At 44.6% G+C, this 20,571-nt stretch overlaps 1 protein-coding gene and 1 long non-coding RNA gene across 2 annotated transcripts in view; one reads left to right on the forward strand and one right to left on the reverse strand.

Annotated features, from left to right (window-relative positions):
• The window catches only part of LOC126386305 (calmodulin-binding transcription activator 1-like), a 56,555-nt gene that overhangs the window by 10,719 nt on the left and 25,265 nt on the right, over positions 1 to 20,571 (reverse strand). The window contains exons 4-13 of the mRNA XM_050038556.1: positions 18,919 to 18,986; positions 16,037 to 16,172; positions 12,336 to 12,407; positions 10,240 to 10,393; positions 6,929 to 8,829; positions 5,703 to 5,829; positions 5,061 to 5,195; positions 811 to 959; positions 203 to 387; positions 39 to 117 (exon numbers count right to left, since the gene is read on the reverse strand). Coding sequence (XP_049894513.1) covers positions 39 to 117; positions 203 to 387; positions 811 to 959; positions 5,061 to 5,195; positions 5,703 to 5,829; positions 6,929 to 8,829; positions 10,240 to 10,393; positions 12,336 to 12,407; positions 16,037 to 16,172; positions 18,919 to 18,986 — 3,006 coding nt within the window. The remainder of the gene's footprint in view (positions 1 to 38; positions 118 to 202; positions 388 to 810; positions 960 to 5,060; positions 5,196 to 5,702; positions 5,830 to 6,928; positions 8,830 to 10,239; positions 10,394 to 12,335; positions 12,408 to 16,036; positions 16,173 to 18,918; positions 18,987 to 20,571) is intronic.
• LOC126386313 (uncharacterized) lies at positions 5 to 4,849 on the forward strand. The gene is made up of 3 exons (XR_007569485.1): positions 5 to 138; positions 816 to 973; positions 1,375 to 4,849. It is a non-coding gene; the product is annotated as an uncharacterized LOC126386313 (long non-coding RNA).

Here is a 20,571-nt window from a genome sequence, read left to right on the forward strand (position 1 = left end):
CGCACTCAAAACACATTTCACAGTTATTGATCACTCACCAGTGGAGTACAGGAGAAGTGGTCTACGTTGAGAGGATCCACTTCGAGCTCGAGGTCAATGCTGTCAGCATGCTTTGTGCTGCAGAGCAAGACAACAAAAGTGAGATTTACTGACACAGTCTGTGCGTTAACAGCGGCATGTCATGTTTGTGTGTGTTACTCACCGCCAGCGAATGAGTGTCTGAATGAGCCCTGCATAGCCCTGAGCTGCAGCCAGATGCAGTAAGGTCATTCCTCTGGAGTTTTTACTGTGGACAAGCTGATTAGATGAAGCCCAGCACGGCTGAGACATCATCTTCTCACACACCACCACAACACGACCCTCGAACGAACCCTGATCGGTAGAAATCTTGGAGATTGGAGAAATAAAGGGCACAGTGACTCTTAGAGTTCCCAGCACTTTTATCTACAGCATTTTGCTGGCTCTTATAAATGTTTTTAAGGTGTCACTAAGGTCGGTTCTACCAAGAAAGAGTCTTGTGTTCAACAAATCGCAGTGAGCTAATAAAAGCAGCACCTTTGCAATAAAATGAAATCCATCCCTGCGACATATGCCAGCTTTGTGAAGCTTACTATATACGTAATCAGTATTGTAGAAAAGGCCTGATCATGCAGTTTTTAGTTTTAACCTCAGTGACTCAAACACAGTTTTAACAACTTGCAAACTTGCTTTGTCTCACGTTTAGCTGTACTGCTCACTTGATACTGTTTTAGATTATATTGCTACAAAGGAAAATATCACCCTAGCTAAATCATGTCTTTTCTGCCTTACTTGAGACTGCTGATCAGTGGCTCCGCCTCCCTCCACCCCTCCACCCTTGGTTGCCATGGTTTCTGAGCTGGGGTTCTGATTGGTTATCTCAGCCATCCTCTGTTCCATCTGCTCCAGACGCTCCAGGATGGACATCCTGAACTGGGTATCTACAAGAATGAAGGTGGGACACAAAGAGCTGTGAGCATTGGCTACTTGTTTGTTGCATTTAATCAAATCAATATGATGTTTTAGTAAATCCTACTTAGGGAGGCTTAAAGAGAGAAGCTCTTCTTTGGGGGGCTCAATACTGCAGAATAAGTCAGGACTGAAATCCAATAAATCCCCTTACTAACACTGGGAACTTGGGAATCAGGAACACTGTGTGTGTATGTGTTTGTATGTGAAAGAGTGCACAAATGTAGGTTTTTGTATGTCTGTGTGTGAGTGTGACCCTTTGTTTCAGTGCTGCTGCAGTTTTGCTGCAGTGCACATTATGTCATCCCACCTGCTGCTCTCTCACTCAGTCTCTCTATTTTTCTCTCCTCTCGTTTCACTCCTATTTTTCTTTCTTTCTGTCTGCAGCACACAATCTGAGCCGAAAGGGTGGAGCCATGTGAGTGACACAGGGCTCAGGCTCCTCCCTTTCTACCCTGCCAATCAGAGGAGGAAACTGGAGCTGCAGCTTTTTTTTCTTTTTCTTCACGAAGCAAAACACTCCACTATTCTAGCTGCCAAACACAGCTAAAAGCAGCTTTCTTTACCCATCATAACTGCAAACACACATACAAATGATGCATAAAAACACATCTTCTAAAAAAGACAAAGTAAAGTAGATTTCTGGTCACATAAAAACATGTAATGCTTCCAGACATGCTTCTTAAAGGAGAAAAGGATGATTGAGAAGACAGCTATGAGGATGTTTTCTGTGGTTAATTTTAATAACTTAATTAACTGATACATTAAAATATCATTAGAAAGCTGACAAATATTCATTAAAATTAAGCAATTAAACAGGGATGAAATGGTTATTTAATTACCTCCATAAGTGACAAGTGAATTATTGAATTTTAAATATGTTCGTAAAATGACTTTCACACAGGCTTTCAGTTTCTTTTATTTACTGAGTCTTTCTGTCATTTTTCATTTTGCAATTCACTCATCTACCTGCCATTCATACTACTTGAGTCCAGATGCTGTGAGGCTCATGTTATGAGGGATATAAGAAAGCCCACTGGTGACATTAGATATTCCTCCTTCAAAGTAATTTTAAGATTTAATTAAAAAACGGATTAATTTATTTATCATGTCAATAGCATGCAATTATATCCTTACAGATATTTTAACCACATAATTTAAATGCTAATCCAACACATTATTTTATGAATTGTTTTTGAGTGTATTAATTAAGTAAATTAATTTTTATTATAAAGTATTCTGGTGACACACCCCAGCTTCTCTAAAGGATTACAGATCATATGTGTTCCTGCAATTTTTTTTTATTTTTTATTTTTTTACAAAAGTTTGTTTGATGATAACCGAAAGTTGTACCTGGTACCTGTGGATTTACTGATCAACTCTGACACTTTTTCTGTTCTGCTGAAAGGTATTTCCCCCATAATGCTTTGCTATCTTGGATTCATCTTCAATAAATGAGGCTCTCACCATGACATCACCAAACTCTGATAACACATGACTACACTGCAAACCATTTTTTAGGAAGAGACCAGTGAGACAAACTTGTGTTAGTAAAGATAGAATAAGTTGCAGTATTGCACTTCATTTAAATTAAATCAAATCAGTTTTCAAGTTCGTAATCTTGACTAAAACTATGATGAAAGTTGTTTAAGAAGTTCTGTAAAATCAGTTTACATTTGGCTAACCTGAAGCTAGTGCCTTTATAACTAAATCCCAGTTTGTTTGCACAGAATTTCTAGTGAGCACCTTTTTACATATATATTTTTTGTTACATGTACACCAATAGTTCACCACATGTTCAACATAACATGATTTGATTAGTTGACATTAATTGGAAAATTATTCAGATAAAAACAAACTTTTAGTAGTAAAAATGAACACCTACAACACGGTATCTACTGTATTATCCAATTCAAGCTTTAGCTGGTCAACAACATGTCCACATGTCTGTGTCTCAGGCCTGTTATTATCTGGGCCCCGACACGAGCCCCATTAGCCTCCCTTCATTTGTTGTTCTAGAGTTGAGTGGAGCTGTCCACTCCTGGTGGTGCTGAAAGTGAACAGGTCAACATGTTCATATCATCAGCTCTGCAACACAACACAAGCAGGCTCTCTGTCTTTTATTAGCGTGCAAACAAACATGAGGACTTGTGGCTTTTCCTGCGTCCCTTTGTCTGAGCCCGACAGAGCCTAAGCACCACATGTACAACATACATTCTGACTGAAACCACAAATGCAAAAGTAGTTTAAAGCTTTAAATCACTGAAGTCGAAATTTAGACAGCAGGCACATTTACGTCCATTTATAGCAGCATGACAAAAAAACTTAACCTAGCTACAAACAACACAGACCTGGCCGCCGATAAAAGGGCGCGCTTTGAAGTTATCATCAGTTTAAAATCAAATGAGCTACGAACCCACACAGCGCGTCTCTCTATGTGCCGCTCTCTTTGTTCCCGCTTCTGTTCAACCCCGTTAGTTTGAAGTGTGCGACTCACACATTGCTACTCCGATCGAGCAAAACACAACTAAGTGCAGAGAGAGAGAGAGAGAGAGAGAGAGAGAGAGATGGAGAGAGAGCAGTCTCCACGTTGTGTCTGAGAGCAGACACGCTTCAAATCCGCCCGCCAGACTCTGAGCTGCAGGAGGCTCGGTCGTCATCGGCACAACAATAGACAGCACACAAACTAAATTGGAGCAATGACATGTGACAAAGTCGTGTGCTGACGCATGTTTGCTTAAAATGATCTATCCCTGTCTATTTCTCTCCCAGGCTGCGAGGCTTTGATGTTACATTTGAGGCCAAACAAAGGACTTGAGCGAAAAATAACCGGAGCGCTCATCCAGCTCTCGGTTTCATCTCTGAAAGTCAAAGGCAGAGCCTATATATAGCGTCTGTGAGGCTGCACGAGCGCACTGCCGGTGGTGCCCAACATTTTGACTGTCAAGTGGACCGCGATTGTGCCATGATGTCCTTGCCCTTCACTCCAGCAAACAGCCAGCCTGCTGTGACTGTAGAGCCGCATTGCCGCATTGCGCAACGCAGAGACGGGGGCGAACACAGAGTAACCCAGGACATGCCTCAGCCGAGGAGACCCGTGTGTTTCCAAGCCGCAATTGCATCAGGAGATATATTTGCACACAGAAGCTAACACCCCCCGGGTGCTGTGCAGATATACGCAACCAATCCCCCAGAGCTGACTCAAAGAACATTTAATTGTCCTCTAACATCTCACAGCACGTTTTCATTTAATGCAGTATCATGAAATCTCACTGGAAACACATCAGCAGCTCCAACAAAATCATTCAGATTTCTTTCCAGACACTCACAATGGACTCTATATGATTTTGACCTCAACAACTCCAACAAATCAAAGCCTAAAGATGAAAGCTCACATGGTTTCACAGAACAGGTGTCAAAACTGTTTAGGAGCTTTGATTCCTTTTTGAGTGTATCTGCATGCAGGCCAAGGGTGAGAACAGAAAACACAGCTGCATCCCAGGGCACAGAAGAACACCAGTAAGCCAAATATCACACCATACTGGTCAGTACATCAGTTGCTGTGGACAGAGACAGCCATGGATGCTTCTAAACCAGTGGTTCTCGAACTCAGTGGCATATGGATGACCAGGGGATTCATGTCTGTTAGATGCTACCCCAATTATTCTTAATTACTGATGAAAAAAATTGGGGTGAGGTGGGGTGGAGGGCGTGGGAGGAATGAATTTGTCAGCTTCTGAAGGGGGGCATGACAGAAAAAGTTTGAGAACCACTGATCTAACCAAGCAGAGCAGCATAATGACATCCACACACACACCAACAGGTTATCTCAAAGCTTGAACGGATCAAAAATGGCAGAGGGCTAGGTGTAAAGTAAAAAGTGAAATAAAGAATAAGAAAAGGAGTGCACGGCCTTAAACATACTGTACTTTAAAATTAAATATAAATCTCACAAACACGCAATACTCCAGGCGCACAATAAAACAGTTACGCTCTTTACTGAGTAAATAATAAGACAATAAGAGTGTAACTGTGCATCCCTGTATGGCCAAAAAACAAACAAGTGCTCTCACCGTCGAGGGACAGCCAGTCGTGCTGAGAAGATGGCAGGGCTGGAAGGTCGCGCGCCTTGTATTCAAACACCACAGAGGAAGAGATGACCTCACCACCCATAGCTACCTGCAGCATCACCAGTCCTGTGTCATGGGCTGGAAACACACATCAGGGAATGAATTAGTAAGACTGCGTGTGTGTGCTGCAGACAGGACAGTATGTTAACCATTATACTCTGTGAGTGTCTAATATTGCTTTTGCCCATGTGTGCCTGCAAAAGGCTGTTTGCCTTGCAGTTTTCCCCTGATCACACTTAATGTAGCGGGATGTGACTCATGCATCTCTTACTATACCGTCCAAAAAAACATTTCCTAGCAGAGCTGTGTTTATTGCATTCCTGCCAGACAGAGTCCCTCCTCACAATGTTCTTTTTTGTATTGTTCTTATCTTTTTTGTATAAAAGGGACTGCATATCCCGATAAGCGTGCGCAGCCAACATTGTAAGACTCCTCTTTGTATGCTGAAGAAAAAACTTTCTTGCTAAAAACTGCTCTTTATGGGGATTAGTGGGGTGACAATTGGGGTAATTTTAACATTTTAAAAAGAATGTAAAGTGTTTAATTGTTAAAGGAATTTGTGTTGTGCGAAAATGTGCGTGTTACCTGGGCAGTAGCAGCGCAGCACCCCGGGCTGAATGAGGGCAGCAGGGACACTGATGTGGTCAAAGAGACAGCTGTACTCACTGCTCGACTCCAACCAGGGACCTGTGATCAGCACCTTTACTCCACCCTGCGGCACACAAACGGAGGCCTCAGTCGTGTATCACACAGTCTGTGTGACAGGAAGACACATCGCTGCACGCATACCATAATGTCCTGTTGTCATAATTTATGGGTGTTTGTCATTGTGCAAGCATGTGTGTACAGAGAATGTCTTTGTGTGATTCTGTCACACATCCTGATACCATCTGCTGCAAAAACATACCTCAGAGACATAGTGGCCTAATTTTTTGTTTTCTACTATGTGAGTCTAAACTGCTAGATATTATATACTGCCCCATTTACAAAGTGGTTAGTATTTTGCTAATGACAAAAAGGCCTGGTAGCAGCCCCTAGAGGCTGTGCTGCTCCTTACATCCAAGTTGTTTGAGCCATCTGAAGAACACTGCCATGTGTTCTCTGTAGTGTAGCTAAAAATAAAACATAAACAACATATTGTCCCCAAAAATATTCAGTCATGAAGTGAGTATACAACAACAAAACATGTTCAGTTTTAAAGCCAATTACCAGCTTTTGGGAGGTTTTTTGGGGGGGATTTGCAGTGCCTGTTTTACGTTAATTCTAAAAAAATTATGCCATCACCCTCTGAGCCTTTGGAGTGAAACTGTGTTGCTTTTTCAGGAAACTAAAAACTGTGGAATAATCAGCATGATGTAACACTGATGATCCTGGGAGAAAGTTGCAGAAAAATATTAGCTGGATATACGCACATTGGAGAAATGGTTAGTTAATAAGGTTCTTTCCGACAAATTGTTTTTTTGAAAATGACGGTCGTAAGATGTGATGTTTCCGCAAGTTTCATCATAATGCAATGACAGAACTGGTGTCCGAGATATTATAAGTGGTACATGGGTAAATTAATGAAGCCACCCAGGGTAATCAGTGTAATATTGAAATTTCATCAACATCCAATCAGCTGAGTCCGAGATATTCTGAATCCTTAATAACCACACAGCCAAGGCCGGTGGTCTTTGTACAAATTGCGCTGAGCGTGATTTCAGCATTTAACGTCAGTACAAGCCACCGTCAATCATGTGGTGTAGGGACTGATTTTGCTGTAGAACAATGATGAATAAATAATGAGTGATAATCATGTCGGGTTTACTAACCTCTGGATAAGACCACTCTGGGGAGTAGTCTGTCACACCAAACAGCCTCCCAGTCTCTTGGAGCAGTCCCAGAGCTCCCTGTTCCACGTCGGAGCCCTGCAAGTGGCCTGCTCCTGTGCCCTGCTCCTCTCCTGCAGCCCCCTCCTGGGGCATCAGAACCCCAGTCACAGCGGCCCCTACCCCACCTCCAGACCCCTCAACTGAGATGAAATCATTGATGAGATCAGAGAACTGGCTCCCAAAGGAAGCCTCAAAGCCTTCCAGACTGATGGCTCCTGCCCCAGCTGTTGTAGCTGACACGCCCCCACCTTGCTGAGGAAGAGGAGAGCTGTAGAGCGCCCCCTCGATGCTTGCACCAGCAGCTATTGACTGAGGACTGGCCACCACTGAACTGCTGGCCCCTGACAAGCTTACACCATTACAGAGAATCTCATTTTCCCCTCCTCCTCCACCTCCCCCTCCCCCTCCCCCTCCTCCTCCTCCTCCTCCACCACCTCCTCCGCCCTCCTCTCCTCCTCCATTGTCATCTGTGGGTTGCAAGTAGTGCTCGGTGTCAACACTCGTGTAGGCCTCATGAGGATCCCCAGGCTTGAGAAGCAACTCCCCTCCATTCTCAGACGTCTTGTCTAAGCCCCCGACCTCTCGATGTCCCCTGCTGCCTGACTCGTCGTGGGTCGTATCCTGTGGTGTTAGAGGAAAAGAGCCCACTCCCGCTCCTTGTCCATTCCTTCCACACAGGCCCTGCTGCTCTGGGCTGGCTTGGTGGAGGTGTGTGTGCAGGTCTCCATTTGTGACCGGAGTGTCTGTTGGCACCGTGGGTAGGCCTATGTAAGCCTGGGCCTCGCCTGTTTCCTGGGTTGTCTCAGTGCCGTTGGTCTGCAGCTGAGAGGGCTGGCTCGTCTGGGGGGAGGCCTGGAGGAAGAGGCTGGGAGAGGGGTGGTGTGCGGGCTGGGTCAGACTCGGGACACAGGCTGATGACATTACAGCACTGAAGTCCATCTGCTCCAGGGTGGTGCTGGGGCTGAGGCCTGTCCCTTCTCCTACATAGCTGCTCTGCGTGGCCAGCGGCGGCTCAAGGGGTGCAGGTTCTGTCTTGATGTTGTTGACAAGGGCTGGGTTGTAGACAAAGCCGTTGGAGGAGCAGTGGAGCCCTCCATCATCACCGTTACATCCCTCAGCCTTCCCTCCACCTCCTCCATACGTCTGGCCCTGCTTGGGGTTATTGAGGAAGCAATCGGGGTCAAAGGTCATGGTGGTCTCGGGAAGGCTGACTCCTCCACTGGAGTCTAGGGAGCTGGATAGGACCAACTCTCCTCCCTCCCCTAAGCCCACACCGCCAGGAAACGACGCAAACCTCTGGTTTTCAGGTGCAACAGCCAACAGGATGCCAGCGGTGGTGCTCTCATGGGTGGATGCCAGCAGGTGGGTGTGGCCAGCAGAGTAAACCGAATCCCCAGTCAGTGTGGTGACCTCAGACATAAACACAGCTGTGCTCTGTGACAAGCCAGCCCCGATGGCGAGAGCAGGGCTGTCGGCCATGTCGCTGGTGATTGACAATGGGGAGCTCTGGGTGGTGTCAGGGACCTCCACCTGGTTGGTGGATGTAGATGAGGACACTTCCATGCTGCTCTGTGGGAGTAGGGAGGGTTTGGTTATCCTGCCATTCCTCCTCTCTCCTCCGCCCGCTCTGCTCCTGCCCCCTCCAGGACTGGGCTCTGTCTGGCCCTCTGACACATCGCTGTTCTGGACCTCTGTGCCATCTGCTTCCTCAGCCCTCTGGCCTGCCGCTACACCCGTACCCGCTGCAGCTCCACCTCCTGCTGCTGCCCCTGACTCCTGCTTGGATGAGATGATGCGCTGCTTGACACTGGAACATTTCTGATGCAGGCTGCTTCCAGCACCTGTCGGATGAGACATTCAAAGAAAGGAAGCAGCTTTTAGGACAATGCATCTTCATTAACTGTCCTTTCATTTGCTCAGCTTATAACAATATAGCATTACCTCACAAACATTCGACAGTGTGTAATGGCGCCCTCTAGTGTTCAGAGTATACACTGAAAACTAAGATCATGAATACTCTGAAAACACTGCTTAAGACTCTTAAATGTCCAAAAACTTTGAATACATACATGTGCAATATGATTCTTTTACAAGACATTTTAATCCTAACACCGAAGGGCACTTCTAGTTTCTAAATTAAATGTCTTGATTTACATTTTGTTGATTTAGCTGATGCACATTCAGTGTGAAATAACAAATAATGAAACAATTTGAGTGTCAGAGACCAAATGGCCATAAAAACCCCGGTGACCACAGATGGATCAAGTCAGTGATTAAGAGAGAAGTGCAAGGAAAGGGAAAAAAAAGCAGAGAGCTGTTCAGTGTGAGCAAATTAGGGCGGATAGAAGAGCAAGAGGGAATATGATTCAGTGGGGAGAGTGAGAAGTGAGGTGCTACTTAAGTCAACAAGCCACTTAGTTTTGGGCAGCTGTCCTTATTTGCCCTTCCAAACCAGATCAAAAGAGGGGTGAGATTAGGTAAGTGTGTGTGAGTGTGTGTATGTGTGTTAGTGTGTGTACTGGAGTTATCTACTCCCTGATGCTCATTTATGAATAATACATGCTGGATATTTCTGGCACCTCTGTCTTCTTTCCCTCTATCCCTCCCTTTCTTGGGTGAAATGTGGATCTGCCTCTAGGTGGCAGCATGGCGCCAGCTGTCTGAACCATCAAAAACAAAAAATCTAAATCTGTACAAAGACTGTGCTGAATGTCTTTTCATAAGATAGCTTTTTTAACAGACAATGTTGACTTTCAATACATCCCTGGTTTGTAAATTAAGTAAATAAGTCCATTGTTCACGCCTGAACACACCATTTGGGAAGTATCGCAGTATTTTGGCTTACTGATTTATCTTTGCCGACACAAATATCTCAATAAGGTGTTTGTGCTAAATTAACACTGCCAAGATTGGATGTTTTTCCTCGACGCAAGTAGAAATTTTCATATCATCTCCCCTGAACTGCTGAAATCACCTGTTGTCTCGTCTGATAAGTGATGGCACAGCTCCAGCCGGTGCCCCGCTCTGCTGCCAAGTTGTTTACAAAGCCTAAAAGCAAGCCAGTGAACCAAATTATCTGTGTTTTAGATTTACTACACTGGTTTCCTACAGATTAATTTTGAGACTTACTGCACCGTGACAGGTGGTGTTTTTATTGACCAAAGGTGACTCATATCCCCAGGTTTAGGAAAAGTGTGAGGGCTGAAACATGAGAGTAGGAGGGAGGTGAAATGACGGTGAGGCCAACTCACACATGGGTTTTAGTTGTCCAATGAGCTCCTCCTTGCTCCACTTGGCCCACTCCTTCCTGTCTGTGTTGATGGAGCAGAGGACGGGACCGCATGGCTTCCCGCTATCGTCCACTGCCGGTACATTCAGGTAGTGCACCAGCACAATGTCTGGGTTCTACAGCAACAAGGATACACACACACACGGACACAGAGATACATGCATGCACATGGTGTTAGTTAAACATGCCTTTTATTCATTAATTCTTTGTCATGTTCCCACCAGCATATGGGAGGCAGAGAATAAAATGATAGAGTGTATTTACAGAGGGAGGAGAAATGGAGAAGGAAAAGCAGGAGAGAACGTGGAGGTCAGGGAGGAGGTTGGACATAGCGTGTCAGATAAGATTCTCTCACCTGCCCATAAAAGATTTAACAGCTCAAGCCCACTCATCACTCTCTCTCTCTCTCTCTCTCTCTGACCCTGCAGAGGCTGCGGAAGTGTCTACATGTGTGTTTGTGTGTATGTGTGTGCGTGATATATATACAGAGAGAGAATGAGAAAAAAAGGGAGCGCGGATCAGAGTAGTTCTCACTATACTGTAGACCACCAGCAGACCTATGGAATTTCTACCCCATGAATGATTCAACAGGTGCATTCACGTGCATCTGGGTTTGTGTGTAAGTGTGTGTGTGTGTGTGTGAGAGGAGAGTGTGAGGTAGAGAAGCTCCTCTTGATGAAAGATTCAGTAGACAGACTCAGGTGAGGGGGAGGACCTGCTGAGGTGGAACACTTTTCTCTCCAAAAGAGGATGGCACAGTGGGCTGCTACAGCACCACACTGTGCAATGCAACAGCACTCGCAGACTGATTTATGATCATATTCACTGATGTGTTTTGATATCTGCGCAAAGAGCAGAAAATGGCACTTTACAGATAAAGCAAGCAGAATTTCCCTTCATAATTTCAGACCGCAGGAATCAAACTAGTTGGGCATGCCGAAAAAGAAAATATATCGGGTAAGGGCATATTCAATTTACGGCCGGTGGCTGGAATGTCCTTGTAAATTTCATGTGACAAATTATGCAGGAAATTCTGCCGAAGAATACATAAATATGTATGCATTTCCATATTTTAAATGAACATTGCTTGGGTATTCAATATTTTCTTTTAAAATGAACAGAGAGATGAACAGAGAGATGGTGTAAATGTATGCGGGCATTTTTAATCATGTAACCTGTCATCTGAAGATGATGAGGTCCTGGTGACCATGTCTTGCATGGCCAATAGAGGGAGAGACATGTATGTATGTGTGCGTGTGCGTGTGCGTGTAACTCCTGCTCTCTGATGTCTTTCACATGAGCAGCAGAGTGAGTCCAACATCTCTATGAAAAACAACATGCTTTCATACACAGGGGACACCTGCGCATGTGTGTGTTGGTGTGAGCATGTTGTGTGTGTTGTTTTGTAGCTCCAGGGTGTTTTCTTGGAGAGGACCACATACAGAGTAAAGCGCCTGAGTCCTTGATGCTCACTATAAGTATCGAGAGTCAGGGTTTCGATAACACACTGTGCTCTGGAAGTTACAGTCGACTTCTGGCAAAGAAATGTTTTCATTATTCTGCACTGTATGTTAGCATTATACAAGACCTATAGGCCTGGCATATTCAGGGCATATTCTAGTGGTCTAACAGCGTGTGTGTGTCCACTCAGCCAAACAACATCTAGTTTTATTATGACCCCAGCTTTGTGGTAGTATTTTCACTATAGTCTGCCTCATTAATTTAGAGGAGGATGATGTTTATTGCTGGTTTATGGTTTGGCTTAGTGTTCTGTTTTGGAAATGGACAGTTTAACAGACGAAACTTTGTGTAACACTGATAATATATATTCCGGTTGTCCAGTTTTGTGTAGAGTGGGGAATAAAACCTCAACAAAGCTGAAATAAATGTTACAAGATGGTCATTATGTGAGGGGAAAAAGACCTGAAATGACAAAGATATGCCGCCATATATGACAACGGATAACAAATTATCACCACGCTATAAATGCTGTTGAAATCTGGTTTACTATGTGTTTAAATGTGTGAGAAAAGGCAAGGTGGGGAAGGGGGGGCTTACCTGCAGCAGCCAATAGCATCTACGATGGAAGGTGGGGATGATGGAGGAGTGGACGTAGCAGCCATACAGACACTAGAGAGAGGAGAGGAGAGGATATTGCAGGGGTAAACGAGAAAAGAAAAAGGGAGGAAGCAAGACAAAAAGTGAAAAAGGAGGAGAGGAGGAGAGGACAGTAAATGAGAGAACAGGAGAGGAGAACTTAGGTTATACCCACTTAGGCTGTATTGATTGCGGTGCTAAAACTAAATTGCAAACATGCTGTATGCGTTTTTTCCTAATGTCTTTTCTAAAATACCATAAATCTGATGTTGACAATTACAGCACAAGAGATTGTGAAATTTACTGCCTCAGCAAGACTAGACATAACCCACTTGGAATTCACAAAAAGTCACACTGTCGTCAGCTCACAGACACTGCAAGAGAGATCAGGAACAGTGAAGAGGACAAAGAAGAGGAGGAGAAAGCGAGGAAAGCACAGAGTGTCAAGGTGGACAAGATGAAGAGGAAGTTCAGCATGGACTCCATCCAGCAGAGGATGCTTACGTACATACAAAACAGTGTATACATGTGTCTGAGTGCGAAAGTAGACCAAATATATGATTGCAGAGGTTGATTTACAGATTCAAACGCCATCCTGCCGTGTCAAACGCTTTGATACTGGTGCAAATACAGTACCTCAGTCTCTGAACCAAAAGTACACATTTCTGTCACATCTTAAATTCAAGATTATTACAAAGCTTTGCTACAAAACCTTTTATTACATTTAAAGATATGCTATGCAGGACTTTCCTAAAAAACAATGTACAGACTTATACAGAAGTAATCCCTCTCATGTGTGTGACTGTGGCAGTGTATGTTTCTGCAGAGACCCTGTCCTCTCACTATATTTTCTTATTTTCTTCTTATTTTCTGCGTTTGGGACGTTGATGGGTGTGTACTCCCAAAGCATGCAGTTGAAGTCTGGACTTTATAAAAAGACAGCGACGAGGAGCCAGACTGTAAGCAGCAGGCATCCAAGAGACAGTGCCCAAAAAACGTAAATATAGCAAGGCGAAACGCCAAACAAGAGTGAATCTGGGGTTGCTGGTGAGTGTGTTTACAAACAGCAACTGACGATTCCTGCATAGTAAACCTTTAACAAATAAGCCGAACTTCTTGAATGCATCTGTGTGTAACCCAGGTCAACTGCAGAAGAACTTGACTCTAAAATGAGCAGAATTCTAATTTAAAGTAAGAAGATACCTGATCAAAAAGCAAGTAAACAAGACAAAAAAGTGTTAGATCAAGCATTTAAAACCAGGTTCTGCCTCCTTGACAGATTTTTATTATTTCATTACTGTGGAAACACTTTAGTCTACAGGTGTTATAATACTATTTTTCCTTCCTGACACCTGAACTTGCATATAGCTGATACCACGTGCTGATTGGATACCACTGCGGTAAAAAAAAAGTACAGCTGTATCCTACTAACCCTGCATAAATCTGAAACATAGACTGGATAAAATACTCAACGTAGCCACTGTGATGCCACCCATTGGTTTGGGAACTGGCGTTTTGAAGCCTCAAGTTTGGCATTTTGGCTATCGCCATCTTGTTGGTGTTTTTTTTGGAATCAGAAGTGACCATATTAGGATTAGAGGTTGGAGCTGTGAAGGAGCGCAGAGTGGATCCGATTCACAGGCTGTAGCGATGGCTACAGGCAGGCACGCAGCCTGTCACTCAAGTGGGCCTGAGCTTAAATATATGTGTAACTTTGGGCCTTGAAAAATGTTAGTGGGTGAGTTATGAAAATAAATTCAACCCCCTGTGTCATGAATGTTGAAATTAGCTATAGAAACCAAAAACTTTTTTTTTTTTTTTTTAAAATACCCTGCTGTAAACATGTTTATTTCAGCTGTAAAGTTTGGCATTTTAAAATGGAGGTCTGTGGGGATTTATTCAGTTTTGGAGCCAGCCTCAAGTGGCCATTTAATGAACTGCAGTGTGTGGCACTTCTGCATTGGGTTTATTTTTCAGCCTCGCAGGCTGCCACTTGATGTGAAATGATTGCTATCATTGTTGTAAGGCATGGCTCAGGTTAAAACTGGTGGGACCGTCGACTGTAAAGTATTGCTAAATTTCTGACATTTTGCCAATGTCTAACGATACACTTTAAAAAAACTGAAAACTCATTTTTTTGTCTGTGTATAAAACTACTTAGGTTTATTAAAAGAAAATTAGGTGGTATCGGATCAGTGCATAGACTTGTTTACTTGCCAATACCTGATCCAGCATTTTAGGCAGTATTGGAGACATTTCCAAAACTGGTATCGGTGATGGAACGACTCTATTTCGGTTGCTCAAATAGTATTGAGGTTCAATACCTGGCCCTAATGAAGTTTGTCTTTGTGGTGTCTGACAGAGAAGGAATTAAATAAAAAAGCTTTCTGTCAAGGTCATCACCGCCACTTTTTCACATGCATTAAAATCAAGGACAACACACACACACACACACACACACACACACACACACACACACACAAACACACACACAAACTAACACGCATACATATAAATTGGTTGCAGACACAAAAGCTCAGCAATCAGGCTGTATATAATCAACACTTCCGACTTGTCCTGTTTTCTGTCTCATGAACACTCGTGCACACTTATATTTTCTCGCCATTTTGCCTCTTCTCAGAAGTAGCCCGCCCTCTATCTAAAGTGTGTTTTGCCAAAGGCAGAGTGCATTTCCATATATTTCCATTCGATATGAGGAGGCTCTCCATCCAGGGTTATGTTTTTCTCTCCCGCTTCCTGCCTCTCCCCATCCTCCTTCACTCCCTCCGCTCATTCCCGTCCCCTGCTCTACACACTGCTTGCTTGTGCTTGCTTTGGGGGGTCCTGGGAAAGACGTGACACAAACAATTACTGAGCAACTACCAGGGAGAGAAACACTTTGTATATGTGTGTGTGTGTGAGTATGTGTATCCATGCACGATTGCAGAAAATTGCATGTGAGATGAATGTCAATGTGAGTGTGGGGTCGTGAATAATAGAGGTGCAGATGGGAATACTTGATCTCAATTATTCCCTTTACCTCTGTGTCTCTCTCGCCTGTCTCCCGCTCACCCTTAATGCAAAACTATTGAGCCCTCTGCAAACATCCATGTGCCTCCTCGCTGTCTCTCCTTCGCTCTCCCTTCTACCTCATTCTTTCTGTTTCTGACACATGCATGCTCACTCCTCTCACCTCTTGGTATATTCCTGCTGAATAATCAATTTTTGAGCTGGCTGATGTGACTCAAACACACACACACACAAATACACACACACACACACACGCACACACACACTCACTCACGCACAGACGCTGCCTTGAGACTGGATCGATACCCCTCTCTGTTCTGCTGAAGGAGGCATTGACATCATTCCTGGCCTCAGGCCAAACACACTCTTATCCTTCAGAAAGAGAGCGAGAGAGAGAGAGGAAGGGAGACAGGGGCACGAGCAGGGAGGGAGGTAAAGAAAGAGGGGCACCGCTCGCTCTCAGGTAACACTTTGGCCTGCAGCCTCAGCATGTGTGTTTGTGTGTACATTTGTGTTACACATATGTGTCTCCTCACAGTGAAGGAGAGTAAGTTAGTGAGTAAGATTGGCAGTGAAACCATAGTCAGCAGCAAACAAGATCATCGACTTGTTTTTCCATCGCAGTCTCTCACCTCTACTCCCTGGACTTTGAGCTTCATGTGATCCTCTCGGGTGGTCTTCCCGTCTTTCCTTTTCTTCCAGCAGTAGCCATCTTTCCTGTACTTCACCTTCTTACGGTTGTAGAGGATCATAGATCCATTTTGAGGCCTGATGGAGGACAGGATAAAGAGTGAGTGAGACAGACAGACACATAGCGCTGCATTGTGTTGATTCTGTCGAATAAGGGCTGTGCACAGTAGTGACTTCTTTAAAACTGACAATTCAACTCCATGGAAACCAACCAGAAATTATTTTCATGCTGTCATTTCAAACTGCCGAAAGTATCAAAATTCTCATGCATTGCTGATTCATAAATGCCAACTGACACAAGCAAAAAGGCGTTGACGTCAATGTTATCCTCCCACAGTCAAGTTAGCTGGTCCCATGCTGCCCCTCCCCTCTTACATGTAGACTCACACTCCTATGTGTTAATATTTTAGTGGGGTGATTTATCAGCACAACAGGAGCATTGGCCTCTAAGCTCCAATTCTATACACACCTGGTGGGATGAACATGCCTGCACACATACACACAAACACACACCAGGAGCCATACATGTAGAGACAGAGATGCTATAGTGATATCAGAGATGGCAGGACCTACTGCCGTGTGTTCTTTGAGCTCAATGTCAAACCTGCTGCTCAGCAATCAATCATTACACTTCGAAAACGTTAAGGACAGGTGTGTGTGTTTGTGTGTGTAGGTGGAGGAAAAAATGCTCCTCTGCCTTATCTCATGACAACAGAAAGAGAACAGACACGTTAACAATCAATAAACTAACACATACCCACAAGTGCTCTCTCTCTCTCTCACACGCACGGTCATGCTCACAACCACACACACACACGCACATTTACACACCTCCTCTCTCCTTTCCCTGCCCTCCTCTTCTCCATCAACCTCCAGTTTATCCCTCTTATCATAGTATCTCTTCATTTTCTCTTTACTGCTCCTTCAGTCCCTCCATTCTCCACTCCTTTCCACTTATTCGCATCTTCTCATCTTGTCTGTTCCTTCTACTCTCCTAACCTCTGTTTCTTTTATTGTCTGTCTGTCTTTCTCTTCTTCTCCCCTCTCCTCTCTGCTAGAATTTGATGTAGACACATCTATATGGACTGAGATGATTGCAATTTACTCAGAACACTGTGTGTAGTGAAATTGAATTTACTTTGAGCTGATTTTCTTTGACACCTTAAATCTGTTCTGTTTTGGGGTGAGCCTGCCAGTTTCTTAGCCGAGTGGAGACCCCCACCCTCCGATCAAAGCCGAGTTTAGTCTCTGTCTCGAGCAGTGTGAGTCATCTCGGAGCTGCTGATTCTAATTATGTTATGGAGAAGATGGATGAGATCAGATGTGTGTCTGTGTGTGTGTGTGTGTGTGTGTGTGTGTGTGGGAAATACGTGCACATTTATGTGTGACTGCACGCGGTGGTACGCGCACGCGGGCGATGCCCGTGTTCCTTGCAAACCCTCCGATTCAAGCAGACATAAATGCTATTGATTGTAACTGGGCTGTGATGTGTGGGATATAAAAAGCTTTTCCACCGTTCCACAGTGTAGCAGAGCGAAAACAGAGAAGGCAAGGGGAGGAGAGTGGGGGGGGGGAGACGGCAAGATAAAGAGACGGAGTGGGCGAGTGAGTGAGTCCGGTAAAGGGAGGAGAGAGGGAGGAGTAGATGAGAAAAGTGAGAAGAGGAGGTAATAGTCATTACTTTGAACTGATGAGGTATTTCAGTGAAGGGAGAAATGAAGGTCATTGATTGTTATCTTAATATTGCCCCCCCACAAGTGTGCAAACGCATGCGCACATATGCATAAAAAACACACACACATGAGCGCACAGCCACACGCACACATAAATGTCACTGGCTCCGTTCGCTGAGCTCCTTTCCATCTGATGGGATTAGGTGTAATCTGTTCTAATCGTGCCTCGTGTCATGTGTAAATGGGATTATATCTAACTGCTGCTCAATAACACCAATATGACTGCTGCTGCTGCTGTTGCTGCTGGGAGGCTGAGGCTATACGGCAGCACAACCAATCAATGAGAAATCCATCCACAACATAAACTGTGCTGCTGGCCTCAGGCTGCTCCTGAGAAGAGTCCTTCAGCTCGCACAATGGGAGCGCAGAGGCATCACCCCGGGCTTTTCAGCTGTGTCAGTAATCAGAAATGGGGCCATGAGGTGACCTCTTCACTTACTTTACTTTTTCTTTCTTCTTTTCTTTTCTTTGCCCCGTCTTTAATGTCCTTCTTTTTTCTTTCTTTCTCTTTTTTTAACCATGCCTACATCATGTATTAACTAAAGTAAATGTCAATACGGTGATTGATCAATAATTCAAACTGCCCTTTTTCCTTCAGTCTTTCGTTTTTTTCCCCCCTACTCCCTTCCTTTCCTACCTTCCTTCCTGATTATAACCTCTCCTCGTTCTAGGAAAAGAGCAACCTATGGTTCATTTGGATCGATGAATATTCAGTTCTGGCATGTGAATCCCTGTTCACACCCCATCTTATATACACATACTCCCCTCCCTTTCACCCCCCACCCCCACTCTCCTATGTGTGAATTATACATCACTTATCCTAATACATTTACATTCATTAATACTCCATTTCCAGCTGACTAGGTGCTTTACAGTCCAGCCATGTTCTGGATCCTTCTCTCCATGTAGAGTAGGCCGTCAGCAGGACCCTTTGGAGACAGTCGACGTACATCACTAATGTTTTAATCAAACACAGGCACTCAGTCATTGGGATTAAACCAACGTGAGTCACTGGCTGATTGAGCGATACTGTTTTTGTACGTGTGGGTGAGTGAGTGTGTGTGTGAAACCACTGTCTGCGTTCTCCTCACCTGGTTTTTGGCGATGTCGTCAGCCACTCATCGTGTTTCTCAAAAGTGATGAGATATGCAGCAATCTCCTAGAGAGACAAAGATGAGACAGAAAGGTTATATTGGTGTGTGAGTGTGTGTGTGTCACAGGGAGATAAAACATAACAGGTATTTCCAGATGACCTGCCGATGCCCACAGAGAGTGTGTCACTATCTGATTGCCACGGTGAGGTCTGGGCGCCTGATTGGTCACAGAGCAGCCAGTCAGGAGACAGATATAGAGGACAGACCCTCAGGGCCAACAACCAATCACGCTCACCGACACACCGATGTCTCCCTCCACTGGGGAGGAAAAGCTATCTCCTAAATACACACACACACACACACACATGCCACATAAACACACACACAGACACACGCGCACACTGGGGGTGCAGACCCATACACTCGCTGAGAGAGTGCGCTGATAGGAAAAGTTTTCTTGTACTTTGCAGTTTCACAGTTTCCCGTCAGATAAAGCCTGCTCCTAACTTGATTCTTAATTCCTCCGGCTCTCTTTTCATCTCCTCAGCTCTCCTCTCCTTTCCACACTAGTTCTATTCTTCTTCCACACTCACATGAATCCAATAAGGAAAAAAAGAAAGTTCAAATCATACAGGTGCATTCTACCAAGAGCAAGGCAAAACAAAACGTCCATACACACAGACGGAGACACACAGAGACGCAGCCAAAAGAAAACTATTGTTTGTATCTGCGGCTTTTTAGTTGCTCACGCAATGCCGCCTTTTCCCTTTGCTAGGTGAACTCTCTCACCCGTGGCTTCCTCCTTGAAACATCATTCTCTCTCTCCCTATCTCTGACTCCCATCTCACCCACTTGTTGTGAAAGACTATGAAATGTAAATTGTCCTCTTAAGGCAATCAGTGTTTGAAATGTGGCACAAAGCAATAGTGAAGAAGACATCAACACTCCAGCACTCCTTCATCTGCCCCCTCAGATCAACAGTCCTCCTCTCCAGACCTCCTCTCCCCCTCTTCCTCTTTCTGTGTGTGTGTGTGTGTTTTTAGGTATTTGTCCCAGTTTGACATGAGAGCACTCCAGCTCCACACCGATCAGACGAGATGGAGGGACAAAGAGGGAGAGGGGAAGAAAGACAGGGAGAGACGAAAAGAGAGAGCAGCTGGAGGGCGCTGGCACTTAACTGGATTGTTTTTTTAAGTATCCCCCATTCGATCCTCACGTCCCAACCCCCCACTGCCTCATCTTGCATTTATATGTGTGTTTAGATACATATGTGTGTGTGTATGTGTGTGTGTGTGTGTATGCGTGGGAGGAACTGTCATCACACCCTTAATAATAATCACTATTAAGCAGGCCACTGTTAATGTCTGTCTGAGGCCCATAAAACTTTTTAGCCATAGCTAGGCACAACAGCACACACACACACACACACACACACACACACACACACACACACACAGAGTGCCTCATTCATTTATGCATCTATTCATTAGCTGTGACAGGCAGCCACCTCTCCTCCTCCCAAACCACTCCGCAGCAAGTCAATATCCTATACGGCCTCCACAGCCCCGGCCAGGCACTCGGGCTCCCCTAGTGACTGTCAGCCAGTGGGAGGCGGGAGGAGAGAGGAGAAGAAGAGAGGAGACGAGGGGC

This window comes from Epinephelus moara, chromosome 24 (assembly GCF_006386435.1).
Source record: "Epinephelus moara isolate mb chromosome 24, YSFRI_EMoa_1.0, whole genome shotgun sequence".
NCBI lineage: Eukaryota > Metazoa > Chordata > Actinopteri > Perciformes > Serranidae > Epinephelus > Epinephelus moara.